The sequence below is a fragment of the Oncorhynchus mykiss genome, chromosome 7 (assembly GCF_057628025.1).
Source record: "Oncorhynchus mykiss isolate SJ-2025 chromosome 7, ASM5762802v1, whole genome shotgun sequence".
Classification (NCBI taxonomy): Eukaryota; Metazoa; Chordata; class Actinopteri; order Salmoniformes; family Salmonidae; genus Oncorhynchus; species Oncorhynchus mykiss.
In genome coordinates, this window is record NC_143028.1 from 1,161,769 (window position 1) to 1,185,249 (window position 23,481).

The following is a 23,481-nucleotide window of genomic DNA, read 5'->3' on the forward strand; positions in this document are numbered from 1 at the left end:
TTGGTGTTGTGTGTTTGTGCTGTAGTGTTTATGACATGGCTGTGTAGGGTAACATTGTCTTGTCTCTCTCTCTCAGTTCCCACTGTCAGTCTTCTGTCTCAGAGTACACTCCCAGCTCCATGAGGACAGGCCCCAGCACCCCGGTGACCCCCTGCAGGCTGAGTTTGGGGGTGGACTCTTTCCCCCCTCGCCGTCCCCCCGCCCCCTGTGGCCTGGCCAAGCTGGTCCTGGAGAGGGGCATCTCTGCTTCCCTCTCCACCGCCGATGCCCCCCCTCCCTCTCACCTTAAAGCCCCACTCCCCCAGCGTCTCCTCCCCAGCACGCCCCCCAACTCCCCGTCCCACTCGCCGACCCCCTCGCCTGTGCCCTTTGAGTCCCGCGCCTCGGCGCCAGCCACCTGTGACAACTTCCTGGCGTCGCGTCCGGCCGAGCTCTTCCTCCAGGATGTGTATGGGCTGAAGTTTGGCCGCACCCATCGCCCCAACCTCCCCAGCCCCGACCCCACCTCACATAGCTTCAGCCACGGCCCCAGAATCAAATCCAAAGCCAAACCCGACCCCATCAATGTAAACTTAGTCGAGAGGCTACGCCGGCTGGGATTGGTCAAGGTTCCCCAGGGGGTGGAGCCGTTGTCAGAGTGCCTGGTGCGTCAGGACTCGGCCACCTTCCTAGCCACAGGCGGAGGCAGCCTATTGGACGGCCTGCGGCGGAACCAGAGCCTCCCCGCTATGAGTGGAGCGACGCGGGGAAGCCCCTCCCACCATCTGGGCCAGGCCCCACCTCAGCCACCCACCTCCCTAGCCATCGCCCCACCCCTCTGGGGCAACCTGAAGGGGCAGCGCTCTGTCCGCTCTAGGCCCGCCTCCACCTCCCATGCCCCACCCCCTTCACTCAAACCATGAAGAAGTTATGACACTACAGGGAGACAGGGTTTGGAGGGGAGCCAGCACCGAACAGAAGCATTTGGGCCCACACCCTCTCTCCTCTTTCCTCCCTCCACCCCTCCCTGCCTTGCTCCTTCTCCACATCTCTTTTAGATTGATATTCGATGAAGAAAAGGGCAACAAGTGGGGGGGAAAGTCCCTCTCCTTTTTTATAAATTATTTTTAAAAGCACAATATTGTTAAAAATGGAAATGTGCATTAATGCCACGGTGTATATGCCATTTTAAAAGCCTTAGATTGCCTGAAAAGGGCTTTATTAGATGTTCCTAACCTTGCCTGCCTTCCCCCTCCAGCCCTCTAGGAGTGCTGTAGGTAGACGTTCTCCCTGCTCTCTTCTGCTCTGCCCCTGCTACAGTAGTTATTCATCTGTGAGGCTCTGGATGCTCAAATAGATGGGAAGATGACCGAGGGAATAAGTAAGTTGATGAGGGCTTGAGAATGTTAGAGGGATGGGGAAGAAGAGGTAGAAAGGGGAAGTGGCAGAATGTGACAGAATGTCAAGGAGGGGAAGAACAAGCAAGAGAAAGAGATGAGAGGGAGACGAGGAGAACAGAGATGAGGGGGGATGAGAGAAGAGCAGTGTAAAGAGAGAGCTTGAGCCTCCAGAGCCTCAATGTCTAGGGGCTTGTTGTTCTGTAGTTCGAATAGCTTTCTAAAGTTCATTTTTAAAAGCAGTAGAGTAGTTTTTCATGTGTATACGCTAGCTAGACTCGCTACGCCCCTTAGCTTCTCTTAGGAACTAGGCTGGTGCCCATGCACCTTACTACTGCCAGCCCGTTGCTAGGGAACTACAATCTAGCCTTCCCAGTGTTACTACTAATACAATGATCCTTTTGCTTTGCTGTCGTCAGGGGCAACTCTCTCTGTGCATTGTAATAGGCTACAACCAGTCTCTGAAATGCATGGTATGTCCTGAAAATGACACACTTCTTTGCCTACAGGTCCCAGCATGCACCTGGCCCTCTGGGAGTGGGTAGGACCCAGCCGTGCAGCGTGATTGGCTGTAGTGGTCTGACTGACAGGTCCGAGGCTGCTCCTCCTCAGGTCTCCCATAAGGAAGAGGTTGTAAAGCTTTAAAGGAGAAGCCTGTTTGTACTGTTGGGGTGTTTCTGGTTTAAAGCCATGTGTATATTTTATTAGACACTTAGTGGGATTGGTAGGTTTTGTTTGGGATGCCGTTAGTCTGGTCCCAGATCTGTTTGTGCGGTCTTGCCATACCCCTATTGTCATTGTCATGTTACAGCACAAACTGATCTGGAACCAGGCTAGGATGCAGCTGGGATGGACTATTACTCAGCCTGTGGAGATCTGAGAGGATTTGATTGGTATAACCAATATGGTGAAACTTCCACCTAGCCTATCAGAGATAGATAGGTAGATGTATTACCAAATTGCTTACACCTGTCAAATCCTGACAGACTCCCCACAAGGTCATAGGGCTTAGAGGTCGATTTGGGATGGAAGGTTACAAGGTTATTGACTGGAAACGGAGAACATGGTAGTCGCTGGAGAGGCTTTTTAACAGCACAGGTCCAAATAGCCCCGCTGAGGAACAGGCCCTTATCTCAGGCCCATGGCATGCTCAGGTCTGCGTTCATTAGGGCACACCATTGTGGAATGTTCTAGTAGAAATATATGCAGAACAACTATGCCTCTGACATAAGGAATCACGTCAGCTCTATTCAAGACAGTTCTAACGTTCCACAACGTTTACCTCCTCAACATGCTCCTGGTACAAGAGGTTTGGTCCCAAACGGGGAACCATCAGCATCCTAGGTAGTAGTGGGTGTACTATGTTTTGATGCAGGTTAGCTCTGAGTCTCATCTCATGTATGGTTCACTATTACTGTGGTTATGGACTTTAAAGGTACTCTATTCACTCAGCGGCCAGTAGAGGGCAGCATGGTGTTGTGTGATATTGAACAGCTATGAGACTAACGGCCTCTAGTACCTTCCACTGTAATGCTGTTTATTTTAAATCTGAAAGGACTTGATGGGTGTAGCGGCAGAGCCTAAGCATTCTGGGGAAATTCCAGCTAGCCTATCAGAGGTCAAAAGGTCAAACAAATCCACTATTGTTATTCCTTTCAGGTCTACTGGAGTGTGTAGTGGGGAGGGGCTAGACTAGAGCCTGGGTACCAGTCTGTGGTCACATGACAGAGTACATGACCTGGAATGCTAGCAAGACAGGTTCTGTATTTCAAGCTAGCTAGACTAGTGTGTGACCCTTTGACCCGGTGCCCTTTGACCCATACTTGACCCCTGGTGTGACTCTCAGACGTCCCTGCTATGCCTCTTTCCTTACCGTCCGTCCATATGACCTGTCCCACTCATGTACTGCACTTTTTAACCTGATTTACAGAGATCACTAGTTAGGAAATATTATTAGTGACAAATATTGATATTTATACTAGGTTATAGCATCAAATACTGTATCATTATCAAAGGTAATAAGTTATTTAGCATTTCATGTAGACATATATTTTAGATGTTTTGTTGTGCCTCCATTGTGTGATGAACCATTGAAAAGGGAATCCAAGCTGTCATGTTTTTAAAACTGTATATCAGTGCAAACCAAAACTCATTTTTAAATACAGTGAAATGCTTTGTGTTGGCTTGTGTGTGTTGTAATACCTATTACCTATGTAACCACGAGGAAAGAGCATCAGTTTTATACTAGGCTTTCTGCTCTGGGGGAGGTATAGGAGGAGAGGCTGTTCGTTCTATTGCATCTAGTTCTATGATTCACACCGTTGTCTCTATTGAATGTAGCTGATGGGTGATGGTGGAGGTTGTTATGGGCTCTGTGTAGTTGGAAGTGTCCATTATTGGTTTTGGACCTGGCGCCTCTCCTCCATGCTTCATAAAATACCCAAGATGACCTTTTTGGTGCTTTTGCTTTAATAAAGGAAATGATAAATTATTTGGTTGTCTTATATTTATTGTCTTATAACGTGTGTGTGGTGTGTGTGTGGTGTGTGTGGTGTGTGTGTGGTGTGTGTGTGGTGTGTGTGTGTGACACCATTTGTCAGTTCAGTCTTCTATTAGTGTTTGTATGTAATTTGTTTGTCAGAAGTGCAGCACTTGGGCTGTTCTGTAAATGTTTAGGAAACAAACTATTTCTCGTTAAATTATGTCATATAAAGCGGTGATAGCAGATGGGGATCAGAGGTCGTAGGTCACATTACGTAGGTCATGTCACATGGGGCAGATCTATACAGATGTCGTAGGTCTCCTCACATGGGGCAGATCTATACAGAGGTCATTGGTCACGTCACACAGGGCAGATCTATACAGAGGTCGTAGGTCTCATCACATGGGGCAGATCTATACAGAGGTCGTAGGTCTCATCACATGGGGCAGATCTATACAGAGGTCGTAGGTCTCATCACATGGGGCAGATCTATACAGAGGTCATAGGTCTCCTCACACGGGGCAGATCTATACAGAGGTCGTAGGTCTCGTCACACGGGGCAGATCTATACAGAGGTCGTAGGTCTCGTCACACGGGGCAGATCTATACAGAGGTCGTAGGTCTCCTCACATGGGGCAGATCTATACAGAGGTCGTAGGTCTCGTCACATGGGGCAGATCTTGATGCTGTCGGATGTCTGGCTGAACTGACCCAGAGCGAAGTCCAGTCCAACACCAACCCCACTTCCCACCCCGAAGGCCGCATACAGTGGCTGTGTAAAGTTGGCACGGAACGTGTGCAGGTGCGCCATGCTCTCCGCCACGCTATAGAACGCCAGGGTGCCCGCGTTGAGGTCCAGGAACAACCCCAGACGCGGCGAGTACGTCACCGGGATGTCCCTCTTCTCATTGTCATGCATTGCCGTGCAACACGTATCCGACAGCTCCAGGCTCCATGATTGGGCGTTGTAGCCAAGCCCCGCCCTGGCGTCCGCCCCCTTCCTGCTCAGGGCTCCATAAGCCACGCCCATTGATGACCCCCTCCCCCGCCAATCCACCTCCCAATAACATCGCTGGGCGGAAAGAGGGGCCTGGCACAGCACCTGGGTCCAGCCGTCGAAGCGTTGGGGGCAGTCTGGATAGGGTTGCCGTGCCCCCTGTAGGGTGGCCTTGGTGTTGCTCTCCGACAGGGTCAGACGCCGGTGGGCTGTCCTCGTGTCTAGGGTCAGGGTACAGGCATCTGGGGGAGGGAAGAGTGGAGGGATGGATGGATGAATAGTTAAGTTGTGGGGATAAGGACTTTGCAGATTTGGTTGTCAGCTGTTGTGAGTACTCCTTCCCCTTGGCCCCAACCTTCTGAAGTTTTCAGATCTGAAAGTTGTAATCAATATGGTGGATGCTACAATGCTCATACCTTTCCCTTCATGTCTGCGAACATGGAAGGGTGAGGGCCAAGGCCACACGGTAGGGAGCTAACTGGAACAGGCTGTGTCTGTGTAGATGTTTAGCTGTTCTATACTCACACTGCAGGAACTCCTCTCTGCTCCTGGGCTCTGGGGCCTGGATGCTGGAGATGTCTATCTCCCTCACTACAGGAGACGAAGACAGGCAGTATGAGGGGAGAGGATCACAACCAGTGGTGGAAAAAGTACCCAACTTGAGTAAAAGTATACAGTAGATACTTCAATGGAGAGTTACTCCAGTAAAAGAGAAAGTTACTCCAGTAAAACACTACTTTAGTAAAAGTCTAAAAGTATTTGATTCTAAATATAATTAAGTATCAAAAGTAAAAGTGTAAATAATTTAAAATTCCTTATATTAAGCAAAGCAGACTGCACCATTTTCTAGTTTTTAAAATGTACAGATAGCAGGGGCACATTCCAACACTGAGACATCATTTACAAAAGACGTGTTTAGTGAGTCCGTCAGATCAGAGGCAGTAGGGATGACCACGTGTTCTCTGTTTAGTGAGTCCGTCAGATCAGAGGCAGTAGGGATGACCACGTGTTCTCTGTTTAGTGAGTCGGTCAGATCAGAGGCAGTAGGGATGACCACGTGTTCTCTGTTTAGTGAGTCGGTCAGATCAGAGGCAGTAGGGATGACCACGTGTTCTCTGTTTAGTGAGTCGGTCAGATCAGAGGCAGTAGGGATGACCACGTGTTCTCTGTTTAGTGAGTCGGTCAGATCAGAGGCAGTAGGGATGACCACGTGTTCTCTGTTTAGTGAGTCCGTCAGATCAGAGGCAGTAGGGATGGCCACGTGTTCTCTGTTTAGTGAGTCGGTCAGATCAGAGGCAGTAGGGATGACCACGTGTTCTCTGTTTAGTGAGTCCGTCAGGTCAGAGGCAGTAGGGATGACCACGTGTTCTCTGTTTAGTGAGTCCGTCAGATCAGAGGCAGTAGGGATGACCACGTGTTCTCTGTTTAGTGAGTCGGTCAGATCAGAGGCAGTAGGGATGACCACGTGTTCTCTGTTTAGTGAGTCGGTCAGATCAGAGGCAGTAGGAATGACCAGGGATGTTCTCTGTTTAGTGAGTCCGTCAGATCAGAGGCAGTAGAGATAACCAGGGATGTTCTTTGTTTAGTGAGTCTGCCAGATCAGAGGCAGTAGGGATGACCAGGGATGTTCTCTGTTTAGTGAGTCCGTCAGATCAGAGGCAGTAGAGATAACCAGGGATGTTCTCTGTTTAGTGAGTCTGCCAGATCAGAGGCAGTAGAGATAACCAGGGATGTTCTCTGTTTAGTGAGTCTGCCAGATCAGAGGCAGTAGGGATGACCAGGGATGTTCTCTGTTTAGTGAGTCCGTCAGATCAGAGGCAGTAGAGATAACCAGGGATGTTCTTTGTTTAGTGAGTCTGCCAGATCAGAGGCAGTAGAAATGACCAGGGATGTTCTCTGTTTAGTGAGTCTGCCAGATCAGAGGCAGTAGAGATAACCAGGGATGTTCTCTGTTTAGTGAGTCTGCCAGATCAGAGGCAGTAGAGATAACCAGGGATGTTCTCTGTTTAGTGAGTCTGCCAGATCAGAGGCAGTAGGGATGACCAGGGATGTTCTCTGTTTAGTGAGTCTGCCAGATCAGAGGCAGTAGAGATAACCAGGGATGTTCTCTGTTTAGTGAGTCTGCCAGATCAGAGGCAGTAGAGATAACCAGGGATGTTCTCTGTTTAGTGAGTCGGTCAGATCAGAGGCAGTAGGGATGACCACGTGTTCTCTGTTTAGTGAGTCCGTCAGGTCAGAGGCAGTAGGGATGACCACGTGTTCTCTGTTTAGTGAGTCCGTCAGATCAGAGGCAGTAGGGATGGCCACGTGTTCTCTGTTTAGTGAGTCGGTCAGATCAGAGGCAGTAGGGATGACCACGTGTTCTCTGTTTAGTGAGTCCGTCAGGTCAGAGGCAGTAGGGATAACCAGGGATGTTCTTTGTTTAGTGAGTCTGCCAGATCAGAGGCAGTAGAAATGACCAGGGATGTTCTCTGTTTAGTGAGTCTGCCAGATCAGAGGCAGTAGAGATAACCAGGGATGTTCTCTGTTTAGTGAGTCTGCCAGATCAGAGGCAGTAGAGATAACCAGGGATGTTCTCTGTTTAGTGAGTCTGCCAGATCAGAGGCAGAAGGGATGACCAGGGATGTTCTCTGTTTAGTGAGTCTGCCAGATCAGAGGCAGTAGAGATAACCAGGGATGTTCTCTGTTTAGTGAGTCTGCCAGATCAGAGGCAGTAGAGATAACCAGGGATGTTCTCTGTTTAGTGAGTCGGTCAGATCAGAGGCAGTAGGGATGACCACGTGTTCTCTGTTTAGTGAGTCCGTCAGGTCAGAGGCAGTAGGGATGACCACGTGTTCTCTGTTTAGTGAGTCCGTCAGATCAGAGGCAGTAGGGATGGCCACGTGTTCTCTGTTTAGTGAGTCGGTCAGATCAGAGGCAGTAGGGATGACCACGTGTTCTCTGTTTAGTGAGTCCGTCAGGTCAGAGGCAGTAGGGATGACCACGTGTTCTCTGTTTAGTGAGTCCGTCAGATCAGAGGCAGTAGGAATGACCACGTGTTCTCTGTTTAGTGAGTCGGTCAGATCAGAGGCAGTAGGGATGACCACGTGTTCTCTGTTTAGTGAGTCGGTCAGATCAGAGGCAGTAGGAATGACCAGGGATGTTCTCTGTTTAGTGAGTCCGTCATATCAGAGGCAGTAGAGATAACCAGGGATGTTCTTTGTTTAGTGAGTCTGCCAGATCAGAGGCAGTAGGGATGACCAGGGATGTTCTCTGTTTAGTGAGTCCGTCAGATCAGAGGCAGTAGAGATAACCAGGGATGTTCTCTGTTTAGTGAGTCTGCCAGATCAGAGGCAGTAGAGATAACCAGGGATGTTCTCTGTTTAGTGAGTCTGCCAGATCAGAGGCAGTAGAGATAACCAGGGATGTTCTCTGTTTAGTGAGTCTGCCAGATCAGAGGCAGAAGGGATGACCAGGGATGTTCTCTGTTTAGTGAGTCCGTCAGATCAGAGGCAGTAGAGATAACCAGGGATGTTCTTTGTTTAGTGAGTCTGCCAGATCAGAGGCAGTAGAGATAACCAGGGATGTTCTCTGTTTAGTGAGTCCGTCAGATCAGAGGCAGTAGGGATGGCCACGTGTTCTCTGTTTAGTGAGTCCGTCAGATCAGAGGCAGTAGGGATGACCACGTGTTCTCTGTTTAGTGAGTCCGTCAGATCAGAGGCAGTAGGGATGACCACGTGTTCTCTGTTTAGTGAGTCGGTCAGATCAGAGGCAGTAGGGATGACCACGTGTTCTCTGTTTAGTGAGTCGGTCAGATCAGAGGCAGTAGGGATGACCACGTGTTCTCTGTTTAGTGAGTCGGTCAGATCAGAGGCAGTAGGGATGACCATGTGTTCTCTGTTTAGTGAGTCCGTCAGATCAGAGGCAGTAGGGATGACCAGGGATGTTCTCTGTTTAGTGAGTCTGTCAGATCAGAGGCAGTAGGGATGACCAGGGATGTTCTCTGTTTAGTGAGTCCGTCAGATCAGAGGCAGTAGGGATGACCACGTGTTCTCTGTTTAGTGAGTCCGTCAGATCAGAGGCAGTAGGGATGACCACGTGTTCTCTGTTTAGTGAGTCCGTCAGATCAGAGGCAGTAGGGATGACCACGTGTTCTCTGTTTAGTGAGTCGGTCAGATCAGAGGCAGTAGGGATGACCACGTGTTCTCTGTTTAGTGAGTCGGTCAGATCAGAGGCAGTAGAGATAACCAGGGATGTTCTCTGTTTAGTGAGTCCGTCAGATCAGAGGCAGTAGGGATGACCAGGGATGTTCTCTGTTTAGTGAGTCTGCCAGATCAGAGGCAGTAGGGATGACCACGTGTTCTCTGTTTAGTGAGTCCGTCAGATCAGAGGCAGTAGGGATGACCACGTGTTCTCTGTTTAGTGAGTCCGTCAGATCAGAGGCAGTAGGGATGACCACGTGTTCTCTGTTTAGTGAGTCCGTCAGATCAGAGGCAGTAGGGATGACCACGTGTTCTCTGTTTAGTGAGTCCGTCAGATCAGAGGCAGTAGGGATGACCAGGGATGTTCTCTGTTTAGTGAGTCTGCCAGATCAGAGGCAGTAGGGATGACCACGTGTTCTCTGTTTAGTGAGTCGGTCAGATCAGAGGCAGTAGAGATAACCAGGGATGTTCTCTGTTTAGTGAGTCCGTCAGATCAGAGGCAGTAGAGATGACCACGTGTTCTCTGTTTAGTGAGTCTGTCAGATCAGAGGCAGTAGAGATAACCAGGGATGTTCTCTGTTTAGTGAGTCCGTCAGATCAGAGGCAGTAGGGATGACCACGTGTTCTCTGTTTAGTGAGTCGGTCAGATCAGAGGCAGTAGAGATGACCACGTGTTCTCTGTTTAGTGAGTCTGTCAGATCAGAGGCAGTAGAGATAACCAGGGATGTTCTCTGTTTAGTGAGTCCGTCAGATCAGAGGCAGTAGGGATGACCACGTGTTCTCTGTTTAGTGAGTCCGTCAGATCAGAGGCAGTAGGGATGACCAGGGATGTTCTCTGTTTAGTGAGTCCGTCAGATCAGAGGCAGTAGGGATGACCACGTGTTCTCTGTTTAGTGAGTCCGTCAGATCAGAGGCAGTAGGGATGACCATGTGTTCTCTGTTTAGTGAGTCCTCCAGATCAGAGGCAGTAGGGATGACCACGTGTTCTCTGTTTAGTGAGTCCTCCAGATCAGAGGCAGTAGGGATGACCACGTGTTCTCTGTTTAGTGAGTCCGTCAGATCAGAGGCAGTAGGGATGACCACGTGTTCTCTGTTTAGTGAGTCCGTCAGATCAGAGGCAGTAGGGATGACCATGTGTTCTCTGTTTAGTGAGTCCTCCAGATCAGAGGCAGTAGGGATGACCACGTGTTCTCTGTTTAGTGAGTCCTCCAGATCAGAGGCAGTAGGGATGACCACGTGTTCTCTGTTTAGTGAGTCCGTCAGATCAGAGGCAGTAGGGATGACCACGTGTTCTCTGTTTAGTGAGTCCGTCAGATCAGAGGCAGTAGGGATGACCATGTGTTCTCTTTATAAGTGTGTGAATTGGGCCATGTTCCTGCCCTGCTAAGCATTCAAAATGTAATGAGTACTTTTGGATGACAGTTAAAATATATGGAGTAAAAAGTACATTATTTATTTTAGGAATGTAGTAAAGTAAAAGTTGTCAAAAATATAAATAGTAAAGTACAGGTACTCCAAGAAACTACTTAAGTAGTATTTGAAAGTATTTTTACTTAAGTACTTTACACCACTGATCACAACAAGGGTAACCGTAAATATAGGGCAATATGCTTTCCTCAGATGTCGAGAGGAAGAACTGGAGAATGAAGAAAAGGAATGAATGAATTATGACTCACATGCAGGGAAAGCTGGCATCTGATTCATGATGGGGTCAGGGGTCGGCGGATCCAGGAAAAGGCTGGTATTCACTTCCGGTTGGGATTCAGTCAGTGCACCCATCCCCCCTGTCAAAACAGTATGTTTATAGCCATGATTTTCAAACAATGTGCTGTGGCACCAGCAAGGTACATTATACAGTGTCTACACTGGAGAAAGGCTAGTAAGACCAGGGTTTATGACCTCTGATGGGTTTAAAGCGGTGAGGGTCGGGACCATAGAGATATATAGAGGACTCATCTTTGTATCTGTGCCATTAAAGAGTCTGTGGACAGCATGGGCAGCGCCATTGAGGCAATTTCCATTTTCCCGATTGGCTGATCCCTCCTCATGACCCATTGTACATGACTCCAAGAATGTCACGAGGAGGGATTATCCAGTGGACTTGAAAGCCACCCAGTTGACTACATTAAAATGCTGAAAGCCCTCAATGGTGATGCCTGTGCTAATATGGCCTTTTGGCTACTAGAGGCCTCAATCATTCTCTCGGGTCGGGACTCACATGGGTCAACTCCACCAGTGTTGTTGTTGACTGGCCCAGGTGCCGGTGTGGCACGTCGATGGGAGCGGAAGAGACTTGCTATGGATCCCATCCGGCTGAAAGCTCCTGAGGCTGGGGTGGCTTGGGTAACAGCACCGGGGGTAGGGGTGGTGGTGGGTTCTGGTCTGGGTGTCTCTCTCCGGCTGGGCGTAGGGCTGGGTCTGGCTGGCTCTCTACGACTTGGAGTGGGACTGGGACTGGCTGGCTCTCTACGACTTGGAGTGGGACTGGGACTGGCTGGCTCTCTACGACTTGGAGTGGGACTGGGACTGGCTGGCTCTCTACGACTTGGAGTGGGACTGGGACTGCGTCTGCGCGTCTCTCTTCGACTTTGGGTAGGGCTATTTCTGGCTGGCTTTTTCCGCCTCTGAGTGGGACTAGATCTGGTGCTTGGCCTGGGGGCTGCCTCTCTGGCTGTGGAGAGACGAGAGGTATTACTGGGTGAGCATGGCTTGATGAGTCTAGAGGCGTCCACATAGGTTCGGTTTGCTTCTAGCAGAACTCGGCTAGGTGAAACGAACGTCTGACGTCTTGCTTGAAAAATCTCAGTATTACTGTTTGGTCCCGCTTGAGCCACTGTAGCAACAATATACCCAGTAACACTTCCTCAACATAGAATAAAATAATAAAGATAAATCAAGAAATCTGTATTTATCTTTTATGTTTTTTGCCAGGAAGATCCTAGTCGCGCAATTTTACATCTAACTAAAATGTTTGGTGCGGTATTTCTCAAGTGGAAAAATGTGCATTAAAACTAGCCAGCAAACAATCCCATTCATTGCTCCCACTCCTACTAGGAGCAGTACCTAGTCCAGTAATACCATTGACCAATCACAGACGAAGGGGCGTAGACTTCGGACTAACGAACATTGACTTGCCTCAAGGAAAAATGTTGCGTTGCCGAACAGCTGAACCAAAGCGTCACAACGTTTCATCATAATAAATGCTTAAACTGTTTCGACTATGAAACATACAGTAAGCTTAACGCCTGTCGCGTGCTTCCCAGTCGAAACAGTTCCATCATATATTATGAAACATACAGTAAGTTTAAAGCCTGTCGCGTGCTTCCCAGTCGAAACAGTTCCATCATATATTATGAAACATACAGTAAGCTTAACGCCTGTCGCGTGCTTCCCAGTCGAAACAGTTCCATCATATATTATGAAACATACAGTAAGCTTAACGCCTGTCGCGTGCTTCCCAGTCGAAACAGTTCCATCATATATAATGAAACATACAGTAAGCTTAACGCCTGTCGCGTGCTTCCCAGTCGAAACAGTTCCATCATATATTATGAAACATACAGTAAGCTTAAAGCCTGTCGCGTGCTTCCCAGTCGAAACAGTTCCATCATATATTATGAAACATTTCTGTGACGTTTTGGTTGGTTTTGGTGTTCGCCGGGCGTTTACTTGGCTGTTGGCATACACTACATTTTCTCCAGAGGCAAGTGGAAGTTCGGTAGCCAAAGTCTATACGCCCCTTCGTCAGAGATTGGTCAACAGGACTACTCTTAGTAAGAGTGGGAACTATAGATGGGATTCTTCAATTAAGTGTTTGTCATTCAACAAGAGATGACTAGTTTTCATGTAGATTTTTTCACTTGAGAAATACTGCACCAAACATCTTTAGATAGATGTGAAATGATGCGACTAAGACCTTATTGGCAAAAACGTCAAACTGAATGACACATTTCCTGATTTATCTTAGATTAATCCAGACTATTTTGAGAAAGTATTACTGGGTATGTTGTTGCTACGGTGCTTCAAGAGGGACAAACAACAGTAATGTTGAAGCTTTTTCTCCTTTTTTAAGCGACGGTCATGAGGGAGTACGTTTTGCTCGTAGCAAACCAAACCTATGTATCCGGACACCTTTCTGATTGCATAGAGAGAGAATGAGAGGAAACGCGAGGCAGTTGAGTAGATTTTATAAACACTCTAATGATGACTGAATTTGTAGTATTGGTCAAGACCACCTAAGGGAGGTGGTCAGAGATACATTTATGGAACTGATATCTGCAGTTATTCTGAAGAGGTTCAGGATGTGACACAGTACGGATGGAGGAGACAGGAAGAAGGAGCATACACAGATGATAAGGAAATGTTCCTCTTGTGAGGCAGGCCAACCTGTGGAACCGGTTATGTTCACAAATAAATTCTGGGGTGTGTGTGTGTGTGTGTGTGTGTGTGTGTGTGTGTGTGTGTGTGTGTGTGTGTGTGTGTGTGTGTGTGTGTGTGTGTGTGTGTGTGTGTGTGTGTGTGTGTGTGTGTGTGTGTGTGTGTGTGTGTGTGTGTGTGTGTGTGTGTGTGTGTGTGTGTGTGTGTGTGTGTGTGTGTGTGTGTGTGTGTGTGTGTGTGTGTGTGTGTGTGTGTGTGTGTGTGTGTGTGTGTGTGTGTGTGTGTGTGTGTGTGTGTGTGTGTGTGTGTGTGTGTGTGTGTGTGTGTGTGTGTGTGTGTGTGTGTGTGTGTGTGTGTGTGTGTGTGTGTGTGTGTGTGTGTGTGTGTGTGTGTGTGTGTGTGTGTGTGTGTGTGTGTGTGTGTGTGTGTGTGTGTGTGTGTGTGTGTGTGTGTGTGTGTGTGTGTGTGTGTGTGTGTGTGTGTGTGTGTGTGTGTGTGTGTGTGTGTGTGTGTGTGTGTGTGTGTGTGTGTGTGTGTGTGTGTGTGTGTGTGTGTGTGTGTGTGTGTGTGTGTGTGTGTGTGTGTGTGTGTGTGTGTGTGTGTGTGTGTGTGTGTGTGTGTGTGTGTGTGTGTGTGTGTGTGTGTGTGTGTGTGTGTGTGTGTGTGTGTGTGTGTGTGTGTGTGTGTGTGTGTGTGTGTGTGTGTGTGTGTGTGTGTGTCTGTCTGTCTGTCTGTCTGTCTGTCTGTCTGTCTGTCTGTCTGTCTGTCTGTCTGTCTGTCTGTCTGTCTGTCTGTCTGTCTGTCTGTCTGTCTGTCTGTCTGTCTGTCTGTCTGTCTGTCTGTCTGTCTGTCTGTCTGTCTGTCTGTCTGTCTGTCTGTCTGTCTGTCTGTCTGTCTGTCTGTCTGTCTGTCTGTCTGTCTGTCTGTCTGTCTGTCTGTCTGTCTGTCTGTCTGTCTGTCTGTCTGTCTGTCTGTCTGTCTGTCTGTCTGTCTGTCTGTCTGTCTGTCTGTCTGTCTGTCTGTCTGTCTGTCTGTCTGTCTGTCTGTCTGTCTGTCTGTCTGTCTGTCTGTCTGTCTGTCTGTTACCTGGTTCTCTCTCCTCTCTCCTCGGCCTGTCTCTGTCAGCTAAAGGAAAGAGGTAGAAGAGAGTTTAAACCCCTTTGCACGCAAACACACACACACACACACGCACACATGCAAACACACACACATGCAAACCCACACACACACATGCAAACGCACACACACACACATGCAAACGCACACACACACACATGCAAACGCACACACGCAAACACACACACACACACACGTCTGACCTCGTGGTTCCTCTCTGCTCCTAACATCCTGAGAGCGCAGGCCTACACCTACAGAAGGAAACATGATTAAGCTGATCTAATGTTTGATCATGATCGTCATAGTGAGATTTGTAATGAAACTAGCCCTACCACGTGAGTTAGGTCCTCGAACCGCCACGGAGACAGTCGGTGTGGGAGCTGAAACACGACCACGAACGTACACATCATTATGTGTCATTCAATGACCTATCACAAACCGCATGTTAAAACCGATACAGGAAACAGGCGCTACAGTACATACCTGCAGGACGGTTGTTGTTTGTTGTTGTTGTTTTGGATCCCAGACCAGAAAACACTGAGGAATTGTCATTGAAAATAAAAAGGCACAACACTCACCATTAAAAACATACTGTTTAACCATGAAAAACATACTGTTTAACCATGAAAACATACTGTTTAACCATGAAAACATACTGTTTAACCATAAAAACATACTGTTTAACCATTAAAAACATACTGTTTAACCATGAAAACATACTGTTTAACCATAAAAACATACTGTTTAACCATTAAAAACATACTGTTTAACCATGAAAACATACTGTTTAACCATAAAAACATACTGTTTAACCATTAAAAACATACTGTTTAACCATAAAAACATACTGTTTAACCATTAAAACATACTGTTTAACCATGAAAACATACTGTTTAACCATTAAAAACATACTGTTTAACCATTAAAAACATACTGTTTAACCATAAAAACATACTGTTTAACCATTAAAACATACTGTTTAACCATGAAAACATACTGTTTAACCATAAAAACATACTGTTTAACCATTAAAAACATACTGTTTAACCATGAAAACATACTGTTTAACCATTAAAAACATACTGTTTAACCATTAAAAACATACTGTTTAACCATGAAAACATACTGTTTAACCATAAAAACATACTGTTTAACCATTAAAAACATACTGTTTAACCATGAAAACATACTGTTTAACCATTAAAAACATACTGTTTAACCATGAAAACATACTGTTTAACCATGAAAACATACTGTTTAACCATTAAAAACATACTGTTTAACCATGAAAACATACTGTTTAACCATTAAAAACATACTGTTTAACCATTAAAAACATACTGTTTAACCATTAAAAACATACTGTTTAACCATGAAAACATACTGTTTAACCATTAAAAACATACTGTTTAACCATTAAAGACATACTGTTTAACCATGAAAACATACTGTTTAACCATTAAAAACATACTGTTTAACCATTAAAAACATACTGTTTAACCATGAAAACATACTGTTTAACCATGAAAACATACTGTTTAACCATGAAAACATACTGTTTAACCATTAAAAACATACTGTTTAACCATTAAAAACATACTGTTTAACCATGAAAACATACTGTTTAACCATGAAAACATACTGTTTAACCATTAAAAACATACTGTTTAACCATTAAAAACATACTGTTTAACCATGAAAACATACTGTTTAACCATTAAAAACATACTGTTTAACCATTAAAACATACTGTTTAACCATGAAAAACATACTGTTTAACCATTAAAAACATACTGTTTAACCATGAAAACATACTGTTTAACCATTAAAAACATACTGTTTAACCATTAAAACATACTGTTTAACCATGAAAACATACTGTTTAACCATTAAAAACATACTGTTTAACCATGAAAACATACTGTTTAACCATTAAAAACATACTGTTTAACCATTAAAAACATACTGTTTAACCATGAAAACATACTGTTTAACCATTAAAACATACTGTTTAACCATTAAAAACATACTGTTTAACCATGAAAACATACCGTTTAACCATTAAAAACATACTGTTGAACCATGAAAAACATACTGTTTAACCATGAAAAACATACTGTTTAACCATGAAAACATACTGTTGAACCATTAAAACATACTGTTGAACCATTAAAACATACTGTTTAACCATAAAAACATACTGTTTAACCATTAAAAACATACTGTTGAACCATTAAAACATACTGTTTAACCATTAAAACATACTGTTTAACCATGAAAACATACTGTTTAACCATAAAAACATACTGTTTAACCATAAAAACATACTGTTTAACCATTAAAACATACTGTTGAACCATTAAAACATACTGTTGAACCATTAAAACATACTGTTGAACCATTAAAACATACTGTTTAACCATTAAAAACATACTGTTTAACCATTAAAAACATCCTGTTTAACCATTAAAAACATACTGTTGAACCATGAAAAACATACAGTTTAACCATTAAAAACATACTGTTTAACCATTAAAAACATACTGTAACTATTAAAAACATACAGTAACTATTAAAAACCTTTTGTTTAACTATTAAAAACATACAGTAACTATTAAAAACCTTTTGTTTAACTATTAAAAACCTGACTATGATGATCCTTCACCAGGAACAATAAATCATTATTTCAAGTTAGGTATTTCATATCCAAACTGCACAATTAATGATGAGGACCAATCACTCAACTAGACAAGTGAAAAGACCAGCACCAAAAGGAACAGGCACTGAGTAGAAAGCATTTGCACTACGGAAATTAAATATTGCCTTTCCTCACATTATTTGCTGTTGACTAAAATGTCCAATTCAGATTAGTTCACAATCTCAGTGAATTATTAAAGTCCAACTCACACTACCAATAAAGAAATGGGAAAACTACTCACAACTCCTGAACCCTCCCGTCTTCTGGACGCCATTTTTTTTTGCTATGATGGGGAAAACAGTGCAGTGAGTAAGTACAGTCTGTCAATCCACAATTTAAATGTTTATTGGTAATCGATGGATTCTAGCTCTGGTCCAGGGCATTACGAGTGGCTTGCTTATGCTGAGCCTTCTTCAAGCCCCACAGAACACCCTGGACCAGAGCTAGAGACATCCTATGGACCAGAACTCACCTTTGTCTCCTAAGGTGAACAGTGTCGTGTCATTCACTGAAGAGAAGGATGAGAAATGACAGTTTATTAACTCATTGACATTGTATTGATCCACTGATATCAGTCTAAAACGTAGCATGGAAAAAATACTTATATTTATAGTGGACAAGGTAATGATGATAGAGATCTCTGCAAGTGTGTGTGTGTGTGTGTGTGTGTGTGTGTGTGTGTGTGTGTGTGTGTGTGTGTGTGTGTGTGTGTGTGTGTGTGTGTGTGTGTATGTGTGTGAGTTGATGTGTGTGTGTAGTATGCATGTCCGCCACTCTGACACACCTGTCTTGGTGATCTTGCCCAGTTCCACGTTGCACATGTCCTCCACTCTCTCCCGTAGGTTCAGGATGGCTTCACGTACAGGCTCAAACGTAGCCTCTGGATTGGCCACCACACACGACAGATCATTACACTCAAACGGGCTGCACAGAGACTCACAGGTCTGTAGGGCGGCGCACAGGAGAAGGAGGAAGTGGAGAAGAGGATGGAATGGAAGAGGGCAGAGATGGAGAAATGAGGAGAAGAGGATGGGATGGAAGAGGGCAGAGATGGAGAAATGAAGACCGAAAGAAAGGCAACGTCAGAAAAAGAAGACACGTCATTTAAGAAATAATGCCTTTTGTGATAGAAGCTCCACATTTCAAACATGACTAGGACAAAGCTGCTTTTTAACTTTTGTCCCATCCCAGATGTGGTCTTTCACACCCTGGCAGCCATGTCCAATATGACCATCAACCAGCTGCATGCAGCTGAAGTGGATCAAAAATATACAAAAGGTAGCAGAAAGAGACAAGCGTCCTACCTCCAGGAAGTGGATGTTGTCCTCACAGCGGAACACCTCCTTCATGTCCTTGTCTCTCCTCTTCAGCTCCGAGATCTCGGCCTCCAGCTTGTCCACCACGTCCTGGGCCTCGCTTACTTTCTCCTGCCCAGCCTGGTTCATCACACCCTCCACCAGCTCCTGGAGCCTCTCCACTGAGCGCTGGAGCTCCGACAGCACCGTCTCTGTGTCATCATGTACCCTGTCTGCTGAGCGCTGGGGGACACAAACACAGGTATGAAGACATACGCACACTGGTACTGTATGGAGGTGGATAGAAAGGTACTCACTGAGGAACACACACACACACACACACACACACACCTACGCACTGGTGTAGTGAGGTGTAGTGTAATGGAGTGTGGTGTGGTGTAGTGTGGTATAGTGTAGTGTGGTATAGTGTAGTCGGGTGTAGTGTGGTATAGTGTAGTGTGGTATAGTGTAGTGGGGTGTAGTATAGTGTGGTATAGTGTAGTCGGGTGTAGTGGGGTATAGTGTAGTGGGGTATAGTGTGGTATAGTGTAGTGTGGTATAGTGTAGTGGGGTGTAGTGTGGTATAGTGTAGTGAGGTGTAGTGTGAAGTGCCGTGTGGTGTGGTGGGGTATAGTGTAGTGGGGTGTTGTGGGGTTTGGTGTAATGTGGTGTGGTGTGGTGGGGTTTAGAGTAGTGGGGTGTAGTGGGGTTTGGTGTGGTGTGGTGTGGTTTAGTGGGGTGTAGTGGGGTATAGTGTGGTATAGTGTAGTGTGGTATAGTGTAGTGGGGTGTAGTGTGGTATAGTGTAGTGAGGTGTAGTGTGAAGTGCCGTGTGGTGTGGTGGGGTATAGTGTAGTGGGGTGTTGTGGGGTTTGGTGTAATGTGGTGTGGTGTGGTGGGGTTTAGAGTAGTGGGGTGTAGTGTAGTGGGGTTTGGTGTGGTGTGGTTTAGTGGGGTGTAGTGGGGTGTAGTGGGGTGTAGTGGGGTGTGGTGTGGTGTGGTTTAGTGGGGTGTAGTGTAGTGGGGTGTGGTGTGGTTTAGTGGGGTGTAGTGTAGTGTGTCCTAAGCCCTTACCTTTGTTGCCTCCAGCATCTTCTTCATGTCTTTCAGCTCTCCTTCTCTTTCTTTCAGTCTCTGATGATTCTCTGTCTGCACCTCAGCCAGCTCTTTCTGCAAAACACAGTCACATCAACTCACTCCTGAATGGACTGGAATGCAGTCTGGAATGCTCACTGGCCCACACACACACACACACACACACACACATCTAATGAATCACCACAGCAAAGGCTGAATGAGAGGCAGTTTCTAGGTGTGTCCAGATCAGCTGTGATGGGACACAGACCAGCAGCCTGTATGAATGTTTTGATCAGACTGTATTTACATGTTTTTGTGGAGTGAGTCTGTACATGGTGGTGTGTTTGATTAATATTATAATAAGAATATATACCATTTAGTAAACGCTTTCATCCAAAATGACTTACGGTCATGTGTGCGTACCGTATGTGTGGCCCCAGCGGGAATCGAACATTGGCTTTGCATACAGAGCCACACAGGACCTGATTGGGTGTTGTTTTGTTGTAAAGATCATGAGTAACCTTGCCTGAGACCTGAAGACTTGTGTTAGCTCCCAGAGCGAATGACTAGCCTTTGGTTCAGCGGGATAACACAGTCTTGTGCCAGGCAGTTGATCACATTAGTGGGTGGGTATGGTGGTGTCCATGTACAGCGCATTCGGGAAGTATTTCAGACCACTTGACTTTTTCCACATTTTGTTACGTTACAGCCTTATTCTAAAATGGATTAAATAAATACAAATTATTCACCAATCTACACACAATACCGCACAATGACGAAGCGAAAACAGGTTTTTAGACATTTTTGCAAATGTATTACAAAAAAAAACTGAAATACCTTATTTACATAAGTATTCAGACCCTTTGCTATGAGACTCAAAATTAAGCTCAAGTGCATCCTGTTTCCATTGATTATCTTTGAGATGTTTCTACAACTTGATTGGTGTCAAACTGTGGTAAATTCAATTGATTGGACATGATTTGGAAAGTTACAGTTGACAGTGCATGTCAGAGCAAATACCAAGTCATTAGGTCGAATGAATTGGCCGTAGAGCTCCGAGACAGGATTGTATCTAGGCACAGATCTGGGGAAGGGTACCAAAGAAATGTCTGCAGCATTGAAGATACACAAGAACACAGTGGGCTCCATCATTCTGAAATGAAATAAGTTTAGAACCACCAAGACTCTTCCTAGAGCTGGTCGTCGGCCAAACTGAGCAATCGGGGGAGAAGAGCCTTGATCAGGGAGGTGAGCAAGAACCTGAGGGTCACTCTGAAGGAGCTCCAGAGTTCCTCTGTGGAGATGGGAGAACCTTCCATAAAGACAACCATCTCTGCAGCACTCCACCAATCAGGCCTTTATGGTAGAGTGGCCAGACGGAACCCCCTCCTCAGTAAAAGGCACAAGACAGCCCGCTTGGAGTTTGCCAAAAGGCACCTAAAGGACTCTTAGATCATGAGAAACAAGATTCTCTGGTCTGATGAAACCAAGATTGAACTCTTTGGCCTGAATGCCAAGTGTCACGTCAGGAGGAAACCTGGCACCATCCCCAAGGTGAAGCACAGTGGTGGCAGGATCATGCTGTGGGGATGTTTTTCAGTGGCAGGGACTGGGAGACTAGTCAGGATCGAGGGAAAGATGAACGGAGCAGAGTACAGAGAGATCCTTGATGACACCTGATCCAAAACACTCAGGACCTCAGACTGGGGTGAAGGTTAATCTTCCAACAGGACAACAACCCTAAGCACACAGCCAAGAAAACACAGGAGTGGCTTCGGGACAAGTCTCTGAATGTCCTTGAGTGGCCCAGCCAGAGCCCGGACTTGAACCCGATCTAGCATCTCTGGATAGACCTGAAAATAGCTGTGCAGCGATTGCTCCCCATCCAACCTGACAGAGCTTGAGAGGATCTGTAGAGAAGAATGGGAGAAACACCCCAACCAACCTGACAAAGCTTGAGACAATATGCAGAGAAGAATAGTAGAAACTCCTGAAATACAGGTGTGACAAGCTTGTAGCGTCATAACCAAGAAGACTCAGGGCTGTAATCGCTGCCAAATGTGCTTCAACAAAGTACTGAGTAAAGGGTCTGAAAAATTTATGCAAATGTGATATTTCAGTTTTATATTTGAATACATTTGAACAAAATCCTAAAAATCTGTTTTCGCTTTGTCATTATGGGGTATTGTTTGTATATTGTTTGAGAATATATAAAAATAATTGAATTTAGAATAAGGCTGTAACGTAACAAAATGTGGAAAAAATGAATACTTTCCGAATGCACTGTATGTCTGAGGGCTTACCTGTCTCTCTGTGCGCTCTGCCTTGGTGGAGGTGGTCTCATGGTCCTTGTGCTGGTTACTGGTGCACAGCCAGCACACAAAAATCTGGCACTGGCGACAGTAGAACTCCTGCAGGTACTTGTGCTCGGTACAGATCTTCTGCGCCAGCTTGCCCGTGGGCGCAATCAGCTCATGCTTTTTCAACTCCGCTTTCGTCTGATGCGGTTTCAGGTGGGCCTCGCAGTAGGACGCCATACACACCAGGCAAGACTTCACCGCAGCCCGCTGGTCTCCAGCGCCGTGGCACATGTCACAGGGCACGGCCATGGCTGGCAGCCTGCTGACACCACCACTACGGGAACTTCCCTTGGCTCTACCCATGATGTTGGCACGGTGGGCGCTCCGGATGGACTCCCTGGCGGAGGTGGTGAGGGCCCCCTTGCGGAGCTGCTCCACGGCCTCTGCCAGCATGGTGTTCCTGGACAATGAGGGCTTGGGACAGAATGTCTGGCGGCACTGGGGGCAGCTGTAGACTCCAGGGGAGCGAGGGTTGTCCTTGCTCCAGTAGTCCTTGATGCAGCCCATGCAGTAGCTGTGGCCACACGGGATGGTGACTGGCTCATTGGGGAGGTCCAGGCACACAGGACAGTTGAACTGCTCCTCCGTCCACAGATTACCACTCATAGTGAGACCACAGGTAGCAGAGGTGAATGTAGACTATTACAAAGAGAGAGAGCGGAAGAGAGAGAGTGACAGAGAGAATAGAGAAAGGCAACTGAGAGGAAAAATGTGAGGTAGAGATGGATGAAAACAGAAATGGGTAGAATCAGAAAGAATGCTGTACACACAGAGAGATATGTAGCTACAGAGCAGAGACACACAGAGAGATATGTAGCTACAGAAAAAAGACACACAGAGAGATATGTAGCTACAGAGCAGAGACACACAGAGAGATATGTAGCTACAGAGCAAAGACACAGAGAGATATGTAGCTACAGAGCAGAGACACACAGAGATATGAGGTATAAGACAGAGGTATGAGTCTGTCCAGGGTGTTAGTCAGAGAGTGGTGATCTCATATGAGATGGACCTATGGTGTTGTCGGAATAAAAGGAAGACAGGTAGAAGGGCGGGGCTAGAGTCACAGAGCTGGTTTAGGGAGAAAAACAGGAGGGGATGAGTTTCTTTGTGATGTCACATACCATTACAGTAACTAGAATATAATGTCACCAGCATGTTACAGTAACTAGAATAGTATGTCACCAGCACGTTACAGTAACTATAATAGAAGGTCACCGGAATGTTACAGTAACTAGAATAGAATGTCACCAGCATGTTACAGTAACTAGAATAGAAGGTCACCAGCATGTTACAGTAAATAGAATAGAATGTCACCGGCATGCTACAGTAACTAGAAAGGTCATTGGCATGTTACAGTAACTAGAATAGAAGGTCACCGACATGCTACAGTAACTAAAATAGAAGGTCACCGGCATGTTACAGTAATTACAATAGAAGGTCACTGGCATGTTACAGTAACTAGAAAGAAGGTCACCGGCATGTTACAGTAACTAGACTAGAAGGTCACTGGCATGCTACA

The 23,481-nt window shown here is 46.0% G+C and overlaps 2 protein-coding genes across 8 annotated transcripts in view; one reads left to right on the top strand and one right to left on the bottom strand.

The window, feature by feature from the left end:
- Positions 1–3,865, top strand: part of LOC110528741 (trafficking kinesin-binding protein 2) — a 59,497-nt gene extending 55,632 nt beyond the window's left edge. For 5 of the 7 annotated variants that reach the window (XM_090239651.1, XM_090239650.1, XM_090239652.1 and 2 more), the window contains one exon: positions 77–3,865. In XM_090239651.1, coding sequence (XP_090095777.1) covers positions 77–902 — 826 coding nt within the window. In that variant the 3' untranslated portion in view covers positions 903–3,865. The remainder of the gene's footprint in view (positions 1–76) is intronic. The other 2 variants (XR_016496998.1, XR_016496999.1) reach the window with 1 other exon arrangement.
- On the bottom strand, positions 3,828–22,962 carry LOC149982198 (E3 ubiquitin/ISG15 ligase TRIM25-like). Its single transcript, XM_090239655.1, has 14 exons — positions 21,903–22,962; positions 19,597–19,692; positions 18,532–18,765; positions 18,012–18,171; positions 17,700–17,735; positions 17,469–17,510; positions 15,013–15,066; positions 14,862–14,909; positions 14,733–14,780; positions 14,500–14,538; positions 11,255–11,707; positions 10,713–10,820; positions 5,381–5,446; positions 3,828–5,097 (listed from the first exon to the last, which is right to left on the bottom strand). Exons 1-14 carry the CDS (start codon positions 22,563–22,565, stop codon positions 4,523–4,525), a joined length of 2,622 nt encoding a protein of 873 aa, XP_090095781.1. The 5' UTR covers positions 22,566–22,962; the 3' UTR covers positions 3,828–4,522.
- Between the last annotated feature and the right edge of the window lie 519 nt (positions 22,963–23,481).

Coding starts and splice junctions, on each gene's coding strand:
- LOC149982198 (XM_090239655.1), bottom strand. CDS start 22,565: ATGAGTGGTAATCTGTGGACGGAGGAGCAGTTCAACTGTCCTGTGTGC. Junction 19,693..21,902: donor CAGAGCGCACAGAGAGACAG/GTAAGCCCTCAG, acceptor TGTGTTTTGCAG/AAAGAGCTGGCTGAGGTGCA. Junction 17,511..17,699: donor GTTCACCTTAGGAGACAAAG/GTGAGTTCTGGT, acceptor TCCCCATCATAG/CAAAAAAAAATGGCGTCCAG.